Below are 19,501 nucleotides of genomic sequence, written 5' to 3'. Positions count from 1 at the left end.
ACATAAGTGAGTACAAACAGATGCAGGCAAGCTAAGGCAGAGTGGAGATGCAAATACACACACTACAGCACGCAGCTCAACTGCAGATCAAAGCTATACATTATCCGCAGCACAAATTACACGATCACAGAGAGTGAGACTTACAGTCTGCAGCTTTTGATCAAAGCCTTCAGAATGTGATCCACTGAGCTGCAAACAAGCACAGAGAGGAGGTGTGTGAGTGTGTGTTTGTGCAGGAATTCTGCTTTGACTGTCTTTGCAAGATCCACAAGTTCTCACCGGGGATGAAACAGAACTTCAGAATTCAGGCTGCAGCCTAAAATGATCTTCATCATCAGTGAATCTGTTATTTTTATTTAATCTGTGATTCTACAAGCTGTCAGTGAATTGCAGGCTGCAGTACCATAGTAGGCCACTGGGGAAAGTCATCTGGCTGTGTTGACGTGTTGGCCACAGCAGTTGGGGGGTTAATGGCCTAAAGGGAACTTTATTGGCAGTGAATGTGACATTTAGGGCTTTGAACAGGCAACTTCTCAGTGTAAATTCCTCAATAAATCATGATAAAAATCTATTTTTATTAATAAACCATTAATTAACTGACCCTTTTCTGCACTATTTGACATATTTACAATCCAAATTCCTTAGGAAAAGATGATTATTTTCAGGTCTAAGGTTAAGAATAGATTTGTAGTAGAGGTAATGCATGCATTTACCCTCTTGGCAAAGGTTAGATGTGAACACACTGTTGTGTCTATACTCAGTCAGTATTTCTAAGGCTATTTTCGAAGTCAGTTGTGAGGCTTACATCTGTTTCTCCGTTATCCAGGAGACGGTCCAGGAATTACGCGGTTCAGAACAGGAAAAACTGTGCAATCACGTGGTGTCGGCTTAATCGGAAAAATATGTTCTGTAATGGGAAAATTCACTTGAACGCCACGTCAAGTCATAAGAAGAGTCTGTGAAAGTTTTGGTATACAAGTTCCCAAATAGCGCAAATCATCACTTATAAACAAATTAACATAATTTTACAATCAGCTCTAAATAGTAATAACTTCTCAAATGTTACACTTTTGTCATTTGCAAATTGAATATTCCATCTCTTACTTCTTTCCTTCCTAACAACACTTTTTAGCCAATAAAATAATCTGCATAAATTTTAAATTATTTATAATCCCGTCACACCTGACCCTTTTTCTTTTTCACTGTTTGTTGGGTGGATGGTATTTTCATATTAAGAACATATATACGAAAGGGTGAAATTTTAAGAATGCAAATAAGCGTATTTGCAGATAGGTATTTAGGATAATTTTCCACATAAGCAGTAACATTAAACAATAAAACATAGCAGCAGGTTAATGTAAAGGTAAAACTACATACTTGGGGAGCCAGATGAGTCCAAGGTGCTCAGTTTTGGAGTAGATGATCCTCTCATACAGATCATAGAGTGGTCGCCATGGCAACTGTAGGTCATCTCTGGACAGTAGTTCCTTCTTCCTGTTTGAAAGACGCAGTCAGTCATTATGATCCGTCCGGCCAAGCTACACAGAGTTTTTGCTGAACAGTGGGCATGTTCTTTGACATTTAAAACTTCAAAGAACATTTGAAAAGAAACATGAAATAACAGTCTTGTCACAGAGCTGAAGTCAAAGTCTCGGTAATAAAGTTATATTGATGTGAGAAACTGCAGGGTGTCTGAAAGAGTCGGTAATTGTGAGAAAGTGAGTCACTGCCTCACCGGCTGCGCTCAACACGACGACTGCCAACATCCAGACATGTCGGCAAACACAACACTGTGACTCTTTGTTTTCAACAAAGCGGAACTGCGCTGACAGCTGCAGACATTTGTAATTTGTAGGTGTAGACTCGGCTGGTATAAAAAATAGTCACAACACAACTGGTCACATCAGACGCTCTGTCGAGAAAAATGAAAAAAGGGTTTTTAAGATCTGAAAATAGAAGCAAATGGCTTTTTTTGCAGGCTAACACGAAGTGAAGTAGCCTTTTTCTGGAATTCTTGATTTTTTTCAAAGAACCTTTTAAGATTTAAAATTGCTTGGTAACTGGTGTGCCCCTGAGGAAAACTTTCTAAGCTTTAAAGCTGAATTTTTTAAATCCTCCTGAGGAACTTTCACATTCCTGCCTCTGTGTTTTCTTTGAATCACTTGCTCCTTTGTTAAACTCACAACTCTTATTGCAACTAACTGCACAGAAAAGGTTGAGCATCCTTGCACAGAAGAATATGCGCAGTTTCCACAGCCTCAGTTTCCTCTTGTCTCCTCGTTGTCTCATTCGTCTCCCAGCTATGGAACAGACTCTCATTGGGTAGATTTGACAAATGGAGGGAAGATGAAGCGACGGTGAAAGAAGGGAGGAGGGATGAACAAAAGGAAAATGCCTTTTGAGACACGATGGGTTAAGTAGAGTGTCAAATTCATCTCTCAGCAGCGAGACATTTAATATACAGTTAACCCAGATCTCTCTTTTCATCTGATGGAAAACACTCAGACCAATGACATCTACATCAAGATATTGTTTCGCGATGGATGTGAGAATCGTGGAAACAACTGCAGAGGACCGGGAAGTGATGAATGTGTCTGTCTTGGATAATATCGAGCAGTCACAGGAGACGTGACAGGGATGATTTGAAAAGAAAAAAGCAGTGAGTTAAGAAATAGGCTTTCAAAGTAATAAATGTACACACAGGTGGGGTACGATACCTCAGTGTGTCGGTACAGATGTGTACAGGTGTGTACTTGTACTGTACGATGATGAGGTTATTGTATTTCACTTGAGTGTTCCGACATTTTGCTCCACGTTAAACGTTTACTGCAGCACGTTTCTGAGAGCAAAGCATTCACTGAGCGCTTTTTATTCCTTAACACATATTTGACAGCTATAATTACTAGTTTAATTCAGTTTTTTGTATCAAATACATTTCAAGCTGTTAAAAACATTGGTTCCTTAACCAGCTCTAACGCAAAAATTCTGCTTATGCACTAATGACAATCTAGTAACCCATCAACCAAAATGGCCATAATCTATGTATATAAGAGTTATTTTATTTTTGACTTTGAATATGACTGACGTACTTTTCATAACCACTATATGTAAGCCATGGGCAACTGTTCAGGCTTAGGGTTAAACTCATGTAAAAAATATGTGTGTAATTGCAAGAGCTATCAAAAGTAATCAAAAAACAACATGTATTTTGCACACCATCATGGAAACAATAGCTCAGGATGGAGCCACAGCCGCTTTAAAAGGAGAATACAAGTTTTGCTAAAAGGTAAAACTGCATTTTGATGTCCACATATGACAATTATGGGAAAATAGTACATGCTACAATATGATGTAGTCAAACAATAACGCATAAAAGTAATTTAGACGGTGAACTTATATATTAGCCACTATCACTATCACAGCTAATGGTCAGGCCAGAGTAAGGTGATGCTGTATCAACAAAAAACCCTTAGTGCATTGAATTGGGTTATGGTGCATTTTACTACTAATGAGTTTTAGTATGTATTTGTTGAAGGTAGATTGTGTAATGTCCTCTTTTTGATGGTTTGTGAGTTTGTCAGTGTGATGGCCATATTATATGGATTCAATTTGAGGTTTATGGTTTCACTCACTCACATCAGTATCACAGGTTTTGTTATTTTCTTTGCAGTCACATTAGTGAACAAACACAACCAGTCACTTTTGGTTAGATTCTTGTTAGGTGCTATATTTTTTAGACTGCATTGTTTTCTGAATGAGGCGTGCACATTGGACAAGACTAAGTGCATCAGCGTGGGGGGAGGGTATCAAGTTGTATTTGTTTTCTATTTTGTTCCCCCCCCCTATCGTTTGTAAATGGTCTGATCAGCCAGCTTTTATGTCTCCCCTTTATCTCATTTGTGGGGTCAGTTGTTTGAGTTAATGTCCCGTTTTGTGAGCAGTATTTTTAACCAGAGTTGTCTACTTAATTTATTTTCCATTCCTTTGTATTGTCAAATTTTTGGGTGAGATAAATCCCATCTTTTAAAAAGTAATCCTGTGCTTGTTTGGCCTTTGCCTGCTTGGTCCCTGACAGTCAGTCTGTTTATCTTTTAAACTTCTATATAGATTTAAGTGGTCTCTAGAACAAGGACGTTTTGTTATGTATCTGAATTTGTGTGCAGAACCATCCTATTTTTTATTAAATCTTTCTATTTTCTTATAGAAAAGTGCACTTTCTTGGAATAAAAAGCAACCACTATTAATTTTGACACAGACCAAGATCTAGATTCAGGCCTACATTTCCTCAATTTAAAATTAAAGATTTAGCAGATTGCATTGACTTGATTGTGATCACTCTCTAAACACTGCAGATCGTTTTTGTGTTCCAAACGGTGGTAAGGGAGATGCAAGTGAGAAATCCACTTTAACGCACCATGTTACTGCACATCAGTATACTGCTTGTATAGCACAGTGATGTTTACCACCATGCTGCTCTGTGATCTTATAATACGGAAGGATACCAAAGGGCAAGAGAGGCTGATGCTGGGATATTCAGTTTTCTCAAGTCAAAAGCTCCCTTGGCTATAAACATGTCTGTGTGTCAATGCATGTCGTACTGAATATTAGCTTCTCTGTCATGTTTTATTAGTTGTGTGGTTATTCACTGTGCTGTGTGTATTCCATCCAGCAGCAGGCTATCCAGACATCTTTCTCCCCTGCCTCATCCTCCAGCTACTCCTGGGGGATCCAGAGGCATCCCCAGCCCAGATAGGATATATAATCCCTTCAGCATGATCTGGGCCTGCCCTGAGGTCCATGGGGAGGCACATGGGCTGCATCCAGATCAGAAGCCTGAACCACCTCAAATGGCTTCTTTTCTTAATGCGTATAGATGCTAACCCAGATCCATCCAGATGTCTGTGCTCCCTTTACCCTGTCCCTGAGGGCGAGGAGCTCAGATATCACTTATATTGTGTGCGTGTGTGGGTGTATGGGGGTTATTGTCAAAACCCACTTGAGTAGGTGGATGAGCAGCCGGGCGTAGCTCTGCATCATGTGGGGCTCCAGGTTGGGCAGCGTGACCAACTCGTAGAGCAGCTTGATGAAGAGGATGTGGTCCTCTTTGCCGAACCTGCAGCCGTACAGCTTCAGAAACCTGGTGGGGAGAGGTGACCGTCAGTAAACAGACAGCGTCAGTGGCCCAAGGTCTCAACATGAAGCCTCGACTAAACTCACTGAATCTGAATGGATGCCAAGTGGACAAAGTGAATTAAAAGTTTAGACTTTATTTAAAGGACATGATGAACCAACGTCATAGCCCGATGCCCTTATGGACTTTTAAGGTAAACACAAAGCACTGGGAAACATCCCGTCTCCTCTTAAACACGAAGTGAAAGCCAAACTGTTTGATGAGATATTGATGAGGATATAGAAAACAGATATTGTAGAGATACAAAGTGAAATAAAATAGCATACTCTTTACTTTAGGATACTCCCCGAGCCAAATCTAATACACTTAAGTATCTAGTTATTCATCACCTATTTTCCCTTTTTTATATCCCTCTTTCTTCTTTTCTTTCTCTCTTCTTTCATTTTGGTTAATTACTGTTATTATCATTATTATTTAAAAGGCTTTATCATGTAACCTGTACGTCTTCCATCAAATGGATAATTTCTTATATATTATAGTTATCATTTATTATCAATCGGGGGTGTTGAGACTGTGTGTGGAGTGGAATGAGAGGGGATGTGGGGATATGCAGTTATTATAAAGCTGAGTAATACCTTCTCTTTCTCTCTTTTGGAGAAGTAACTACTGTCAGGGATCAGACTCAAAAGACATAAAGTGAGCACTAAGTGATACTGATATTATCTGCTTTTCTTCCCCATTTACTTCAGTGCAACAGACCTAAAGATCTAGTACTGAGTATAACTTAATATTTATCATAGCTGTTGCCACCTGTAAGGGATACTGGACACGCAGTATAACAATATGATTTCCCTGCAACAGATATTACAGCCTTTAATGTTGTTTTAGATGATACTGCAGCACATAGATATTGATCTAAATACTATGTTTTATATTACAGTCAATCAAAAACACTGTCCAAAAAAGATCATGGAGTAACACAACCTAAATTAACCACTCTGCAAACTACTATTGTCTAATTGTGCGGTTTGACTTGTCATTACACGCGTGTATCCAAAGCACAATCGGTCTTTAGCACTTACAAGAAGAGTTTCCTGCACCAGAAGGCGACCCCAGGCCACAGCTCTCTGAGGAGGACAGCCCGGGACAGGTTGGCTTTAATTTCTGCCAAAAGCTCCGTGGCCTCCCGGTCCAAGCGGCCAGAGTAAGGCAGCAGGCCGTTGTACACAATCTCCTTCTGGGGGATGAACCCAGCCATATCCCCATCCTCGGTCATATCCCAGTCAGGCAGGTCGCTCTTCTGCAGCTGTTGTAATGATAATAATAATTTGAAACCAGGGTAAAAATAAGAGGGTTCTGGCCCTTCGGGCTCGAACCCTGACGAGTGCTTTCCTCTTGATTTAATGGATGTTGTGTCTCCTGGGAAGTGCGCTGCTGAAGTTAGTGGCCATAATCCGCTGTGTGCAAGCGGAAGGAGGGTGATCATAGGGGGAAAGTGTGTCACGCTAATTGAGCTGCAAAGCCCTGAGGGCACAGAGACAGGCCAGTTCCGCTGTGACCTGCAGTGTCAGGGTGCTGCGTCACCTCCTCACTCAACACCTCAGTCATACACACCTGAACCGGGCCACAGGGGTCACGGACCGGTCGTGACGCAAGGTGGGAGGTCGAGGAGGTAAAAAGGAGCAGCTCACAGGTTGCACAGGGGGATTAAGGGGTGTGTTTTATACTTTGATTTCACCTCAAGTGAGTGTAATAAGTGAAGGCTTTGATATATGAAGGCTTTCATGTGTGGTGGAAACCTGGAAGGCATCAATCCTGGACTACAAATCCCAGAGGCGCTGTAAGAGTGCGTGCTGCGAGCTAATCTGCAGAATATTAGAATGATCTGATAACTGGATTAATGCTTCTCTCCTGTTCTACTGACTCAGGAGGCTGTAATTGGAATAAATAAATAGGTCTATCTATCTATCCATCTATCTGTCTATCGAACTACCTACCTATTTATTTTCCTACTTACCTATCTAACTACCTATTTTCCTACCTAACTATCTACCTACCTACCCACCTACTAACCAAAATGTACCAGTAAATAGTCTAATTAAATTACAGTCCCAAATAAATACTCCTGGTCATACTGTCTTGACGCCTTTGTCCTCTAAGTCCAGCTCTCTTGCGTTACTGTGCACCCTTCCATGTAAATCCTTTTACTTTAAGCCCATGTAAGTCTCTGACCACTACATACTTAGAGCGGTGCAGGATAACGTCAGGCCTGCCTATAGCAGCACTGACGCTTCTGCTCACACAGCGAGGGCTTAGACAGCATAAAGCCATTTGACTTTGTTGCTCTGGTTGCCTGAGGAGAAATGGGGGCAATTGTGACTGCGACTCTACCTCAGCCTGTTTCATTAAGTGCCTTCACGGTTGCTTTGGCAGGTTATACTATACAGCCCATGATGGTACCCTGCACCCTTTAGTCAGTCAGTTTCACATTTCTGAGCAGAGTGCCCTCCATAAAATGATTTCCTCTCTATTAACACAGGGAAGGACAGAACAGAACGGAACAAAATGTGCCTTCCACAAGACATATCAGTCGAAAAGTGTCACGTCCGACTTTGCCAAGCAATCTCGCCCAACTCTTAACCTGTTATATCCCCTCATGCCTTATTACTTTTGCACCTTTTCTGACTCTCAAAGCAAAGACTGCACCTGCTGCCACTGTCTTCAATGGTAAACCACGTACACGGTGTTGTAGGTTCCTGTTTGTTCTTCGTGGTGGGGTTTAGACAGAGAATTGGTTGGAATTTGTGTGTGTGTGTGTGTGTGTTTGTGTGTGTTCAAGTGATTGAGGGTGTTTATATGGGCACATGCGCTTGCATGTGTGTGCACGCATGTGTGCACACATCTGTGAGAATCATTATTCCACAAGTAGAGTCCACAGATGGAAAATATGATTCAAGATGATGATGCCTCTTTGACACAGCAGGGAGAAGACCAAACAGAGAGAGAGAGAGAGAGAGGGAGGAAAGTGATGGAGGTAGGAGAGAGAGAGAGAGAGAGAGAGAGAGAGAGAGAGAGAGAGAGAGAGAGAGAGAGAGAAATGATGATCCCAATGGAAGTTGATGTTTTTGTATCCCTTCAGCTTGCTCATCTTTAGCCCACAATTTTCAGAGGAAATCAACAGAGTCGGAAAAACACACTCACAAACACACACATCAAGCCTCTCATTTCACCAGTGATTTACAATGGTGCCAGTTTTCTTTCTCCTAAAATATTGGAAAACTCCTGCCGCCAATAAGTGTGTGCCTGTGTGTGTGATTAAGTTTGGAGGGTGAAGAGTGTAAATGATTTGTCTGGGAAACCTGCATTGAGATGTCAGCGCACACACACAGACACACGCATGCACACACACACACGTTTCCTTCCATCCAGCTGGGTTTCTCGCTGGGAGATATGCAATCCAGTTCCTCGCCAGACAGACGGGTAATATATGGCCCCCGCTCCTGCCTCACACACACACACGTATACACATGCAGACACACACTCTCAAACAAATACTTAACCACATTAGACTTTTCTACAGAACTAACAGAGGACGGCTCTGCATGTTCTCCACTCAGATTCCTCTCTCACAAGCCTCTTCCCCGTTTCTTTTGGATGCTTCAACGACAAATTGTTGAGGAGATGCGCTGGTGAATCTCGGTCCTGATGCCAAGGTAAGAAGGAAACAAGGAGACAAGGGAATAAGGAAGAGGAAAAGGAGACAGAGTTTCCATCACAGCCCCTGTGGAGCTGCAGCAGGGATGAGCCGACCAGCTGTGATTTCTAGTCGTGGAGAAAGGCAGAGCTGTGAGAAGAACCCAGGTACGCAAGGTTGATTCCCTGCTTATTTTCTTTTATCTCTTTTAGTCCTGCTTGTATTGCAACTATACTATAGCAGTATGGTTGCTATATTTCATGATGACTACATATATGATTTATGTTTGAACAGGAATGAGTCCGCTGAGAGGTTTCTCCTGGCTTTTGATGTTCTTCTATGCAGGTACCACAAACTGCTTTCACATGTGTACGCACACCATCTACCTGCATGTGATTTATGCACAGATGCATTTTTCTATCTGTCTATATCATTAATGCATGCTCAAGTTTGAAACCTACCACAGACACACACTCGTACCTCCTGTGTAGGTGTAGGCGGTGCAAAGGTCAACAATGTGTCGTCGCAAATCTGTCGTCATCCGTGTGAGGAGGTGGTGGGTGTGCTGACTGAGATCCACGGCCTGCGCATTGTGACCGGCAACCTGCTCGAAGACCTGGAGAGAGTAGTGAGCCACGCAAATACATTTATTTTTGATGACGCATGGGCTAGAAACCAGATGTTAAAAGCATAAGAAAAAAAAGTGGAGAATTGGTTTAGATGTATTTAAACTTGCTGTTTGTTAAGATTAATATTTTAAGAAACATTTTCATTATTATTCTAAATAATTTCTACATACAAGCATTTTTTTTATGCTCTTTTCATTATATGTGACGCTGTTGAGTCTTGTGGGAAAAATCTGTGTGACAAGACCAACAGGGAGCAGCTTCCAGTAAAAGTGGAACAAGCAGCAGTTTTTTTCTGGCAGGAATTGCACTGTGGTTTGTGGTAAATTTCATGGTCATTTTGGATGCAGGAAGAATACATCCAGTGTTAAAATGTTGGCTACTTATCACACCACCTTTCTGGCCTACACCAGCAGGTCCCTGTGTATGGATACAGGATCAATCTAGATACAAACACAGATAAACACGTTGTGGTTGAAAATGCTGTGTTTTTGTGTTCTCAGACTAAAGAAAATGAAGAGATGCGCATAACTTTGGATGAGCTCAGCAACAGCAGCAGCATCAGCAGTAACATCAGCAAGAGTGACATCAGCAGCATCAGAGGTGGCGGCGGCAGCGGTGATGACAGTGATCTTGACAGGGACAGAGACGGCGAGCTCTGGTGTGTGCAGGACGGACGCGTGTACGAGCAGGGAGAGGACTGGGAGGTTGACAGCTGCACCTCCTGTACCTGTCGGGTCTGTGTTGAACAAATCTGATGCAACTATGACATATTAGCAGTGAGGTGTACCCATGAGAGAGCACCGAGCAAGTCTCTGATTGAGTCTAAGATCTGTCATCTGAGAGCAGGCTGTAACATCATTTAACTTTGTTTGTGGCCCAGAGTCAAGTCTCACGTCATTCTACATTTTTGATTTCACGTCTCACAACAGTCAAGTCAAAGTCTTCCTCGTTTTGTGGGCTTGAGTCTGAATCTTGTTTTTTCAGTCAGACAACTTGCAGCAGCAGAACACAACAATTTAAGCATTTAATTACATTAAGTCTCTTATATTTGATTTAAAACATGCCAGAATGTTTAAGTCTCAACTTTTGATCTAAGATCCTTGAACGACAAGAGTCAGAATCCTAAATCTCAAGTCTTCGTCTCTGATGCAACCATAACCCTTAAAGAAATCATTTTAAATTCGGGAAACTTGCCAACCAACTCAGCAGTTCTTCATTGCCCATTTACTTCTTAATACTTCTCAGTTATTCCCACCTACACTCAAGACAGATTGTAGATCGTTTTTTCCCCACCTGTTACGACCTTCTTGCTCGCCGAGTTCATTTGAGTCCTTCCAAGTATTAGCTGTCACACCACAGGTAGGGGACCATTAACTTAACTTAGCATAAAGTCTGCAAAGAGGGGGGAAACAGCTGGCCTGGCTCTGTTCAGGGGTAAAAACAAACTACCACATCCAGGAAATCAGCGCTCCGGCCAAGAAATATTCTGGCTTACAGTCTTTAATGTGCGTGAGCTTTAGAGGTGGTGAGAAGGACATGGTTTGTTTAACTTAGCATTAAGACTAAAAACCAATGGAGAAACAGCTTCTCTGTCTTTGAAGTGAAAAGAAATCCACCTCGTAAAACTCAAATTTATCTGTATCTTGTTTTATCCATACAGAAACCTTGAAAAACAACTTGTGCTTTAATGGCCCATTGTGTGCCAGACTATTTCACAGCTGAGAGCCATGAGCTCAGCTGGACAAAGTCCGTCTAGTTATTTTCCCATGATTCTTAATGCTAAGCTAATGGTTTCTTGGCTCTAGCATATATAATAAAATATATAACATATATGAGAGTGGCATCAATCTTCGGGTCTAATTCTCAACTAGAAAGGGAATAAACTTAATTCCCAACAAGACAAATGAATCCATTGAACACATATTTACCAGTTGGGGAAGTTTCACCTTTATCCAATGTAGTTTAATTTATTTCCAGAACTGCTTGTGTTGGCCTCTATCTATATGTTACGCTTGATTTCTGTTTCTCTTTATAAAATGACATTAGTTTTGTTGTAGCTCGATTGGCAGAGTAACCGAATCAATGAGTCATACCTTTCCTCTGCAAGGACTGGCATCTAGGAAAAACATCTGGTTCAAATATCATGGTATAGCTATATCGACTATATTGTTACAACTAATTGGTCATGACTCTTCTTTCCCTTATTAAGGATGGAAAGGCGGTGTGTCAGCAGGTGTCGTGCCCTCCTGTTTCCTGCATCTACCCGTCCTTTATTGATGGAAGTTGCTGCCCTGTCTGTGTCAGTAAGTGTGATTTGCCAGCAGCTATTATTGAAGCGTGACAAGATCATTAAGTGGGATGCAAGTCTAGCAACAGCGCATGTGTGTCCATGTGTATAAAGATAACGAAGATGGCTGGTCCCCATGGTCTGAGTGGACTCACTGTTCTGCAACCTGTGGACGTGGAGGGCAGCAAAGAGGCCGATCATGCAACGGCATCATGCCGTCCTGTGCCGGCCCATCGGTTCAAACCCGCAGCTGCATGCTGATGAAATGTGACCGCAAGGGTAGGACATGTGTGGACTTAATTTATCATTTTTTGTATTTATTGGGCACAACCAATCCAAGGGTAAGAGCCTGCTCTTTTGGACTATAGACATATTCATAATTGGAAACATGATGTTTTAGTTGAATTGTATACACAGTGTTGGTGGCCTGTAATTCATTTTCCATTTTCCAGGCAGCTATACCGTAAAAATCGACTTGTTACATTCTTTATGTGCATGTTTCATGTCTAGTGCGTGCTGACGGGAACTGGGGCCTTTGGTCTCCTTGGTCTCCTTGTACAACCACATGCGGAGATGGAAGCATTACACGGGTACATCTGTGCAACAACCCTCCGCCACACAAGGGGGGCAGAGGGTGCTCAGGCGGGGCCATGGAGACACGACCTTGCAACAACACACTCTGCCCCAGTGAGTACAGGAGTGCCAATGCACACACGACCTCTGCACAAGAGCACTGTGGCACTTAACTGCCTTGAAATTAAACGATGTGTTTACGTGTGTAGTTGCTGGAGGCTGGACAACCTGGTCTGAATGGTCATTGTGCTCAGAGTCTTGTGGAGGAGGTCTTTCAAGTCGCCAGAGAGCGTGCTTGAACCCTGCCCCTCAGAATGGTGGGAAGACTTGTGCTGGAGATGCTGTGGACTATGACGCTTGTAACAAACAACCATGTCCTATAGGTAAACTTAACCACGTCCACAAATCTCAGGCTATAATTGTGATAGCAGATATTATTCTACAAATTAGCGAACCTAATCCAATCTGCGTTTATTCAATTACTGTGGTTTAGGGCAGAATAAATGAGTGAATTTCCATTGACCCAATCAGACTAATTTCATTAATGTGCATACACTTGTATGTATGTTTTCAGACGTGTGTTTGCTGTCAAGTCCATGTTTTCCTGGTGTGGCGTGCACATCGTATACTGATGGATCATGGGAGTGTGAAGGCTGTCCAGTGGGTTTAAATGGCAATGGTACTCACTGTGAAGATGAAAATGAGGTAATAAACAGATATCTGGTTGTAACTCGGAAGTGAGAATCTATCACTTGGGCAGGGACATGATCAGACTACAGGACAATGGTGAGAGACGCCAAAACCCGGAGAAAAGCCACGCAGACACGGGGAGAATGTGCAAACTCCATTAGAACGACTCATGTGAAACAGAATTCGAACTGAGAACTAAAAGACCAATAATGTTATTAGGAATGTCATTGTCTTTTGAAAGTCCACCATGATCTTTTAATAGACCTTAATAGATCCCAGAGGATGAACCCTAATGTCTTTGAGGATTCCCTCACATTTCCTTGCATGCCACCACGCCGTTGACATTTCTGGTTTTCAGTAAAATGTCTCAAAAGTGATTCGATGAATCGTCACAAGCTTTTATCATTTTGACACTTCATGCAAGTTATAAAAGACCCAAATCCTATATACTATGTTTGGCAAATTAAACATCTAATCTATGACTCTGTAGTCTGATCCTGGCAGGAACTTCCTTCTGTACACAACACCTGTCACACAGTATTATCTGAACATGTTTTATCTATCTCTTCAGTGTGAAGTGGAGGGTGTGTGTGTTACAGAGTGTGTCAACACAGACCCAGGGTTTTACTGCCTGCCCTGTCCTCCTCGTTATAAAGGCACACAGCCATATGGCCTCGGACTGCAGGAAGCCCAGAAAACCAGACAGGCATGTTTTACTCTTTACTTGCCTTATTTTTGATTATTTTATATATAGTTTTGTATGAACTACTTTCTTTACTTGTGTAATCTCAGATGCTTGTTTTTGTTGTAGGTGTGTGAACCATACAATCCTTGCAAAGACAAGACACACACCTGCCACAAGTATGCTGTGTGTAAGTACCTGGGTCTGGCATCTGAGGTCTTGTACAAGTGTGTGTGCGCGACTGGCTTTGCAGGCGACGGCTTTTTGTGTGGCGAAGACTCCGACCTGGATGGATGGCCCAATAACAAATTGACCTGCAAGCAAAACGCGACCTATCACTGTCAAAAGGTTAAAACAGATACACCAAAATGAAAATATCACAGATTCTGAAGCTGTGTTCTGGTTGAATTTGCTTCCACTTAACTTGAGTTGTGATTGGCTGCAGGACAACTGCCCCATGCTACCAAACTCTGGACAGGAAGACCTGGACAAGGACGGACAGGGAGACGCCTGTGATCCTGATGATGACAACGATGGCATCATAGATGAGAGGGTGGGGTTACAGTTGAGACTAACTTTCAGGATACCATGTCTTAAAAAACAGGTGTATATTGATATATCTGTGTATGAATACATGGTTGAATGACTGTGTTACTGTTTGACATAGGACAATTGCCCACTGGTGTACAACCCTCGGCAGTACGATTCTGACAGAGACGGGGTCGGGGACAGCTGTGACAACTGTGCGTTTGATAGCAACCCACTGCAGGCAGACACCGATGGCAACGGAGAGGGAGACGCCTGCAGCATTGACATAGATGGAGATGGTAGGAGCTACTCACCGAACCGTGGAACATATTACTTACTTTTAGATACTTAGATACTGTTTTGTTGCACCCTTTCCTCTATTTAACAAAAGAACAACATTACATTACCCAAAACTTAGGCTTATTTCTTCTTTCCACTGAAAAACCTAATCGTTCCCTGCAGTCTTGTTTTTTAATCTAGTGTATCTACCTTTGAATATCAGTTGGAGCAAGTTAACTACTTTAAATAACTAACTCAATAAAAGTGCCTTGAGATTGATGGAGAGGGGAAACAAATGGGGGGGAAAGAGGGAAACAACTGTCTATATGTAAACAATAAATAATGAACGTCCAAAAAATAATAAACATGTGCATTTTAAAAAGTGGCTTTAGCCTACTGTTAAATCATTATATATCAATTCAATTACATTTACCCAAACACAGTTTAGATTTATATTGGTTACTGTGTCTTTTTTATGTGTAATAAAATGGTAAAACCCACATGAAATGCATCTCACCTGCAGTATGTGTGTGTGTATGTCACGCTTTCTTCAGAGGTTCTGAATGACCGCGACAACTGTCCCTTAGTCTACAACACTGACCAGAGGGACACAGACCTGGACGGTGTCGGAGACCAGTGTGACAACTGTCCCCTTTTACACAACCCACTGCAGGTCCCTGAAAACACACAAATAAAAACACACAATTTTCAGAAGCATACGTGTAATGTAGGGTGATATGTGGTTTAACACTGTTTCAACCGAGAAACCCCCCCCCCAGAAACTATATTTGATATAGTATTTGATGTGTTCTTTCACTTTTCTGTTTGGTTCATGTCCCATCTGCTAAAATGGAGTGAGCCACTTTTATGACCAATAGAGTGTAGCCAGCCACCAGGTGGCGATCAAGACATTTTTGGGGAGCTCTAATGACATTCACCTTTAAATATATTCTATGGTTTCAACATATACAATATATTGTAAGTGTGTGTGTGTGTGTGTGTGTGTGTGTGTGTGTGTGTGTGTGTGTGTGTGTGTGTGTGTGTGAGCAGCTTGACTCCGATAGTGACCTAGTGGGGGACATGTGCGACGACAACGAGGACATTGATGAGGACGGCCTCCAAAACTCTCTAGACAACTGTCCCTACATCGCCAATAGCAATCAGGCCGACCATGATAATGACGGGAAGGGAGATGCCTGTGACCACGACGATGACAACGACGGTATCCCTGACGACCGGGACAACTGCCGACTAGTGCCCAACACAGACCAGCTGGACTCGAATGGTCAGTGTTGTTTTAGGTTTTAAAAGGTAGTATGTCTTCAAACTGGAAATCAAACAAATAAAAGGGCATCGCTTGCAGAAACGCAAACCTAATCTACCGAAATTCCATTAACAGGACTGAGACCACCTCTAATTTCATGATGCAAATGCTAATTATTGCATTATCTCATCCATTTATTTTCCGTCAACAACTTGGTTTTTACACTCAAACTCTCTATTCCTCTCTCGCTCAGGTGATGGCGGTGGAGAAGCATGTTTTGACGACTTTGACAATGACAGTATTCCAGATGCGCTGGATCCGTGTCCACTGAACCAAGACATTAGCTCTACAGACTTCAGGAGGTTTCAGGTTGTTTTGTTGGACCCGAAAGGCACAACGCAGTCCGAACCCTTCTGGGTGATCCGCAGCCAGGGCACAGAGTTGCTGCAGACAGCAAACTCCGACCCTGGCATCGCTTTAGGTCAGATTGCTCATGATTGCAGAAAAATCGAAACCCATTCCAAGAATAATGATGGAGTCTTAAAAAAAATGTCCCCTTGGTTACAGGATACGACAAGTTCAATGCTGTAGACTTCAGCGCAACGTTTTATGTGAACACCAACCGAGATGACGACTACGCAGGCATCGTGTTCGCCTACCAGTCCAGTCAGCGCTTCTACGTGGTCATGTGGAAACAGGTGAGGCTTGAATACCGACTGGACCTGTCCCTTCAATAATATCTACAATTATAATATCACACTTTGCACTGTCTGCTACTGTATATACATCAACTTAACCGGCACACTTCTTTATCCTCCACGTTCTTCAGGTGTCTCAGGCCTATTGGGAGAAAAAGCCGTCCAAAGCTTTTGGAACAGCGGGAGTCTCCATTAAACTGGTCAATTCCACCACAGGACCAGGGGAGTATCTCCGCAATGCCCTATGGCACACCGGAAATACCAGACACCAGGCAATTCTATCCCTGTCTTTTTACAGTATTCTGCTCATCATGAACCACATAAAAGTTAGCGTTAGAAGAGGCAGGCCCTCCCTTAAATGACCCTGAACACATCATCCTTTGTTAGACTGACACATCAGATACTTAAAGACATGATTCTTGCCCCCTCTGACGTCTGCGTGGGTTTGTTTCAGGTCAGAACACTGTGGCATGACCCCAATAAAACTGGCTGGAAGGACTACACGGCCTATCGCATGCACCTTACACACAGACCCAAGACTGGGTTCATCAGGTACAAAGACAGTCACACTAACATCATCATATGGTAGAAGGTGTCATTTCTACCACTGGCTGATGAGCGGCATGATTAGCATTAGCAGTATTAAGGTAAATTTACTTAAGAGAGACTAGATAAATTATTATTATTATTAATTAAATATTATTAAATTATTATTATTATTAAATTCATTGTGCCAGAACCACCGGTATTACTGCAAGTGTCTGCAAGGAGATTTTCATCATTTAATGAAGTAAACAAAACTAATTGCTGAATGAAAGGTAAAATGAGATTTGTACAAAATGAGGAAAAGAACATACCAAAAAAGTGGCCTTTTCCTCTAAATAACACATTTGGGGCTCAGTCAATACCAGCTCAGGTTATGTGGATTTTCATGGGGCAACAATCTGCTGAGTAACCTCTTAAATCTGTGAAAATCACATTCAGTATCACCCTTGAAGGAATAATTCATCCTCAGATGTCCTTATGCTCAGGGATATCATCAATCTCCCAGAGTTATTTTATGATAACAGTGTGATTCACTCTCTTTGTTGTACCCAGTTCTCCTCAACCTGTCACATCTACTTCTGCTTAGTTGCACCTCCCACTAATGGACTTTTGAAGAAAAAAAAAAGGCCTCCAAGCAATAAGTTTCCTGTGCTCTATGCTGTTTATGTGTGTGTGGATTTAGAGAACAACAGCATGGCTGAAGCTCTGTTTCCAAGCTGAGAAAAAGTGAGGCGGAATGAGAACAACACTGTTATGAGCCAAGTGCAGTTGTTCCGGTACCTTTCAAGAAGGCCATCTTTGAAAACGCAAGCATTAGCTATGCTGCATTCTGGGAACTGAGCAGTTGCACTGTAAGACTGCGTGATTCTTGAATGGGAGACTGAAAAGAAGCTCTTTGATTGTGAAGGACACACACACACGTCAATATTTCTGATGAGTGCTACAAAGATCCATTGTAAGTGCTTTAAATGCATCTCCTCACTATTATCCACCTGCAGTGACGGCCCAAACCTTTATGGAGCCCTATGCAGAATTTGATTTGAGGGTCCCAACAGCCTCAGTGCTGTTAAATACTGTCAGCGCTGCATCATTCCTGCATTTACTGTGAATTTAATACATACATTATCAGTTGTATTAGCTGTAGCTGTGCTGTTCTAACAGAGACAGCGGGAGTTAATTAAACCAGCTGTCAGCTTATTCACCTAATATTGCGTTTGTTTGATTACAATTGACACAGATATCAGGGGCCACAATCCGGCACTAATGCTTTGATCCACTGAAATAGATGATAAATGGGTAGTTGACGAACTACAATAACAATTTATTTGTAAAAGACCATTTTTAAAGCAAAAATACATGTAAGTATATAGAGTGAAATCTGTGAAATTCTATAGTTTTATTGTATTTTATGGGAAAGCAAAGTAAATAAATAAAACTTTCATGGGTCGAAAAAAAAGATTAAAACTGTTGTGTCCTCTAATTCAGGGTGGTGGTGTATGAGGGCAGGGAGATTTTGACCGACTCGGGGGCAGTGTACGACCACACCCTGGCTGGAGGCCGACTGGGACTGTTTGTCTTCTCACAGGAACACGTCCTCTTCTCGGACCTCAGATACGAGTGCAGAGGTGAGACATCAAAACATTACTCCTGTCGACTGATCAGCGGTGAAGGAAAAGTACTCAGATTAGTACTCTCTTTCACTTTATACATTTATCATTAATATATAAATATAAAGTAGCATACAATTTAAATTCACAGGTAAAATATAGACGCCTTTAGTACAGTACTTGAGTAATTGTCATTGTAGTTACTGTTTCTCATTCCTATCATATAAGATGACTTCTGATGACCTTATGTAATATCTTGTTTTCCCTCAGATAACTGAATTATATTTGCTGGGATATTCAGGAAACTCTACAACAACCCACATTAATTTCAGAAAATCTTAATTCAACTGAGAACGGGAGGATGCACCAGACCCAGCCAAGCCTATTAGCTAATGACATCATCTATCAGCTTTTTATGCAACAGCCATTATTTCAGACTGTGTCATTCAGCGCCTCATAATGACAGTAGCTTCTTATTGCTTTTAATTTGTGCTTTCCTTAAGGTTGTAAATAATTATTTATTGCCAGATACCCAATATGAAAAGGAGACATGTAAGGATAAACTGATGAAGTAAATAGAGCTGATGTCTGGTAATTTATCAATAAAATATTTGTAATCCAATCGTTTCTTTTCTGATGACGCTGGTACATTGTGATGTGTAACTGTGGTCTCTAGCGGCTTCTAGTGGTGGAAGCAATCATCACAAGTGATGCATGGGAAACAAAGCATTAGAGGTGTCCTCATAAGTGTACTTAAATATTGGAGTTTTTTTTAAGGTGAAGCTAATTGTAACTACTTAATGGCTACTTAGGTACAGTACAGTATTTGAGAAAATGTGCCTAGTTGCGTCACACCTTTGGATAAAGTAACTGTAGGTCACTGTTGTATTTAA

The 19,501-nt window shown here is 41.8% G+C and overlaps 2 protein-coding genes across 5 annotated transcripts in view; one reads left to right on the top strand and one right to left on the bottom strand.

Annotated features, from left to right (window-relative positions):
- Positions 1-9,374, bottom strand: part of LOC117752553 (proteasome activator complex subunit 4B-like) — a 38,573-nt gene extending 29,199 nt beyond the window's left edge. The window contains exons 1-5 of one of the 3 annotated variants that reach the window (XM_034569976.1): positions 9,306-9,374; positions 6,214-6,437; positions 4,997-5,137; positions 1,378-1,494; positions 145-189 (exon numbers count right to left, since the gene is read on the bottom strand). In XM_034569976.1, coding sequence (XP_034425867.1) covers positions 145-189; positions 1,378-1,494; positions 4,997-5,137; positions 6,214-6,407 — 497 coding nt within the window. In that variant the 5' untranslated portion in view covers positions 6,408-6,437; positions 9,306-9,374. Of the gene's footprint in view, positions 1-144; positions 190-1,377; positions 1,495-4,996; positions 5,138-6,213; positions 7,152-9,305 lie in introns of those variants that run through there. The other 2 variants (XM_034569975.1, XM_034569977.1) reach the window with 2 other exon arrangements.
- LOC117752554 (thrombospondin-2-like) lies at positions 8,230-19,240 on the top strand. 2 transcript variants are annotated; one of them, XM_034569979.1, is made up of 23 exons: positions 8,230-8,611; positions 8,749-8,992; positions 9,120-9,170; positions 9,317-9,453; positions 9,955-10,188; positions 11,664-11,757; positions 11,856-12,020; positions 12,252-12,428; positions 12,524-12,697; positions 12,889-13,019; positions 13,576-13,710; positions 13,816-14,034; positions 14,132-14,239; positions 14,354-14,513; positions 15,048-15,166; positions 15,544-15,778; positions 16,011-16,238; positions 16,325-16,455; positions 16,587-16,727; positions 16,910-17,007; positions 18,487-18,626; positions 18,879-18,925; positions 18,959-19,240. In XM_034569979.1, the coding sequence occupies exons 2-22, from the start codon at positions 8,932-8,934 to the stop codon at positions 18,884-18,886; spliced, it is 2,946 nt and encodes a 981-aa protein (XP_034425870.1). In that variant the 5' UTR covers positions 8,230-8,611; positions 8,749-8,931; the 3' UTR covers positions 18,887-18,925; positions 18,959-19,240. The 2 variants fall into 2 exon arrangements, with proteins under 2 accessions (XP_034425870.1, XP_034425869.1); XM_034569978.1 differs by having other exon boundaries at positions 8,230-8,992.
- Positions 19,241-19,501: the final 261 nt, after the last annotated feature.

Source organism: Hippoglossus hippoglossus, chromosome 19 (genome assembly GCF_009819705.1).
Source record: "Hippoglossus hippoglossus isolate fHipHip1 chromosome 19, fHipHip1.pri, whole genome shotgun sequence".
Classification (NCBI taxonomy): domain Eukaryota; kingdom Metazoa; phylum Chordata; class Actinopteri; order Pleuronectiformes; family Pleuronectidae; genus Hippoglossus; species Hippoglossus hippoglossus.
This window is presented reverse-complemented; position numbering and strand designations above follow the sequence as displayed.

What these genes read in the sequence shown, in the direction of transcription:
- LOC117752554 (XM_034569979.1), top strand. Translation starts at nt 8,932, where the DNA reads ATGAGCCGACCAGCTGTGATTTCTAGTCGTGGAGAAAGGCAGAGCTGT. An exon ending in TTGCTGCCCTGTCTGTGTCA is followed by an intron (nt 11,758 to 11,855) that starts GTAAGTGTGATT and finishes ATGTGTATAAAG; the next exon opens with ATAACGAAGATGGCTGGTCC. An exon ending in CGACCCTGGCATCGCTTTAG is followed by an intron (nt 16,239 to 16,324) that starts GTCAGATTGCTC and finishes CCTTGGTTACAG; the next exon opens with GATACGACAAGTTCAATGCT.